Here is a 2372-nt window from a genome sequence, read left to right as displayed (position 1 = left end):
TTCTCTAGCCATGTTTCTACAGACTGTTAGTGAATTCTTTCACCGTTATCTTTTCATGTAAAGTCAGAAAAGGTTCAATTTTGGTCATGAAATTTTATTTCTAAAATCAATCCAAGTAACTATTATCATGGATCACTACCAGATCAGAACTTGTTGCTTCCTGTGTTTTTCACACAAAATTCGTTTCGAATTAGTTTCCTCCATGTCTATTGTCACCAGCTAATATTTGTCTTTGTCGCATTTCATGATTTACGTCGGAGTACTCAGCGTCAATCGGGTACTTGAAGTCGGCTGTTCTAAACTATTGTGGTAGGTTATAAATCGTTACAGGATGCTCTACACATCCTCTGCTACCACCATTTATACGGATTCTGTGTGTATTCCACACATCCACCAGAATCTCTCTCTCTCTCTCTCTCTCTCTCTCTCTCTCTCTGATGAAGGAAATTAAGCAGACGAAAAAAAAACAAAAACAGACAACGTATACAATAAGCGATATAAAAAGGAAACACAAGCCTAACTGTCAACACATCTCTTATTTAAAGTAAGTTTGTCTACAAATTTTTGACGAGAATACCCATCAACATAGCCATTGTCGAGAATATCCATCCACACAGCCATTGACGGGAATACCCATCAACATAGCCATTGTCGAGAATATCCATCCACACAGCCATTGACGGGAATACCCATTAACACAGCCATTGACGAGAATACCCATCAACATAGCCATTGTCGAGAATATCCATCCACACAGCCATTGACGGGAATACCCATCAACACAGCCATTGACGAGAATACGCATCGACACAGCCATTGTCGAGAATACCCATCGACACAGCCATTGACGAGAATACCCATCCACACAGCCATTGACGGGAATACTCATCAACACAGCCATAGACTATAACACCCAATCGACACAACCATTGTCGAGAATACCCATCCACACAGCCATTGACAAGAATAGCCATCGACATAGCCGTTGACGAGAATACCCATTGACACAGCCATTGACGAGAATACCCATTAACACAGCCATTGACGAGAATACCCATTGACACAGCCATTGTCGAGAATACCCATCCACACTGCCATTGACGAGAACACCAATCGACACAACCATTGTCGAGAATACCCATCGACACAGCCATTGACAAGAATAGCCATCGACACAGCCATAGACTATAACACCCAATCGACACAGCCATTGTCGAGAATACCCATCCACACTGCCATTGACGAGAACACCCATCGACACAGCCATTGTCGAGAATACCCATCAACACAGCCATTGTCGAGAATACCCATCCACACAGCCATTGACGAGAATACCCATCCACACAGCCATTGACGAGAATACCCATCGACACAGCCATTGTCGAGAATACCCATCGACACAGCCATTGACGAGAATACCCATCGACACAGCCATTGACGGGAATACTCATCAACACAGCCATTGACGAGAATACCCATCGACACAGCCTTTGACGAGAATACCCATTGACACAGCCATTGACGAGAATACCCATCGACACAGCCATAGACTATAACACCCAATCGACACAACCATTGTCGAGAATACCCATCCACACAGCCATTGACAAGTATAGCCATCGACACAGCCATTGACGAGAATACCCATCGACACAGCCTTTGACGAGAATACCCATTGACACAGCCATTGACGAGAATACCCATCCACACAGCCATAGACTATAACACCCAATCGACACAACCATTGTCGAGAATACCCATCCACACAGCCATTGACAAGAATAGCCGTCGACATAGCCGTTGACGAGAATACCCATTGACACAGCCATTGACGAGAATACCCATTAACACAGCCATTGACGAGAATACCCATTGACACAGCCATTGTCGAGAATACCCATCCACACTGCCATTGACGAGAACACCCATCGACACAGCCATTGACGAGAACACCCAATCGACAAAACCATTGTCGAGAATACCCATCCACACTGCCATTGACGAGAACACCCATCGACACAGCCATTGACGAGAACACCCAATCGACATAGCCATTGACGAGAATAAATTTCAGACGCATCCATCTATAACCATGTAACTGGCTCCACGTATTCAACTTATTATTAAGAAATGAAACTACCTCAGTTATGTCCGAATATCGTTTACATCTATGTAGTCCCTTTTCAAATGTCACATCGACATAATTGTAACCTAACCGAGCGATTGCCACAAACAACAAGAACAAAGATATCTATTTACATGTATATTACAAGATAAATTACACTACATCATTTACAATTCATATTTTTTTGCATTTTATTTTCTATAAAATCAACTCACATTCTATCCATTCAACAAGGTACTATGTCCAA

At 42.8% G+C, this 2372-nt stretch overlaps 1 protein-coding gene across 1 annotated transcript; it reads right to left on the bottom strand.

Annotated features, from left to right (window-relative positions):
• Positions 1–776: 776 nt before the first annotated feature.
• On the bottom strand, positions 777–1547 carry LOC132545643 (uncharacterized). The gene has a single exon (XM_060209343.1). The coding sequence runs from the start codon at positions 1545–1547 to the stop codon at positions 777–779; it is 771 nt and encodes a 256-aa protein (XP_060065326.1).
• Between the last annotated feature and the right edge of the window lie 825 nt (positions 1548–2372).

This window comes from Ylistrum balloti, unplaced genomic scaffold (assembly GCF_031769215.1).
Source record: "Ylistrum balloti isolate Yb309-2 unplaced genomic scaffold, AGI_CSIRO_Ybal_v1 Utg369598, whole genome shotgun sequence".
NCBI classification, from domain to species: Eukaryota; Metazoa; Mollusca; class Bivalvia; order Pectinida; family Pectinidae; genus Ylistrum; species Ylistrum balloti.
Note: the sequence above shows the minus strand (reverse complement) of the source record. Positions and strands in the feature narration are given on the sequence as shown.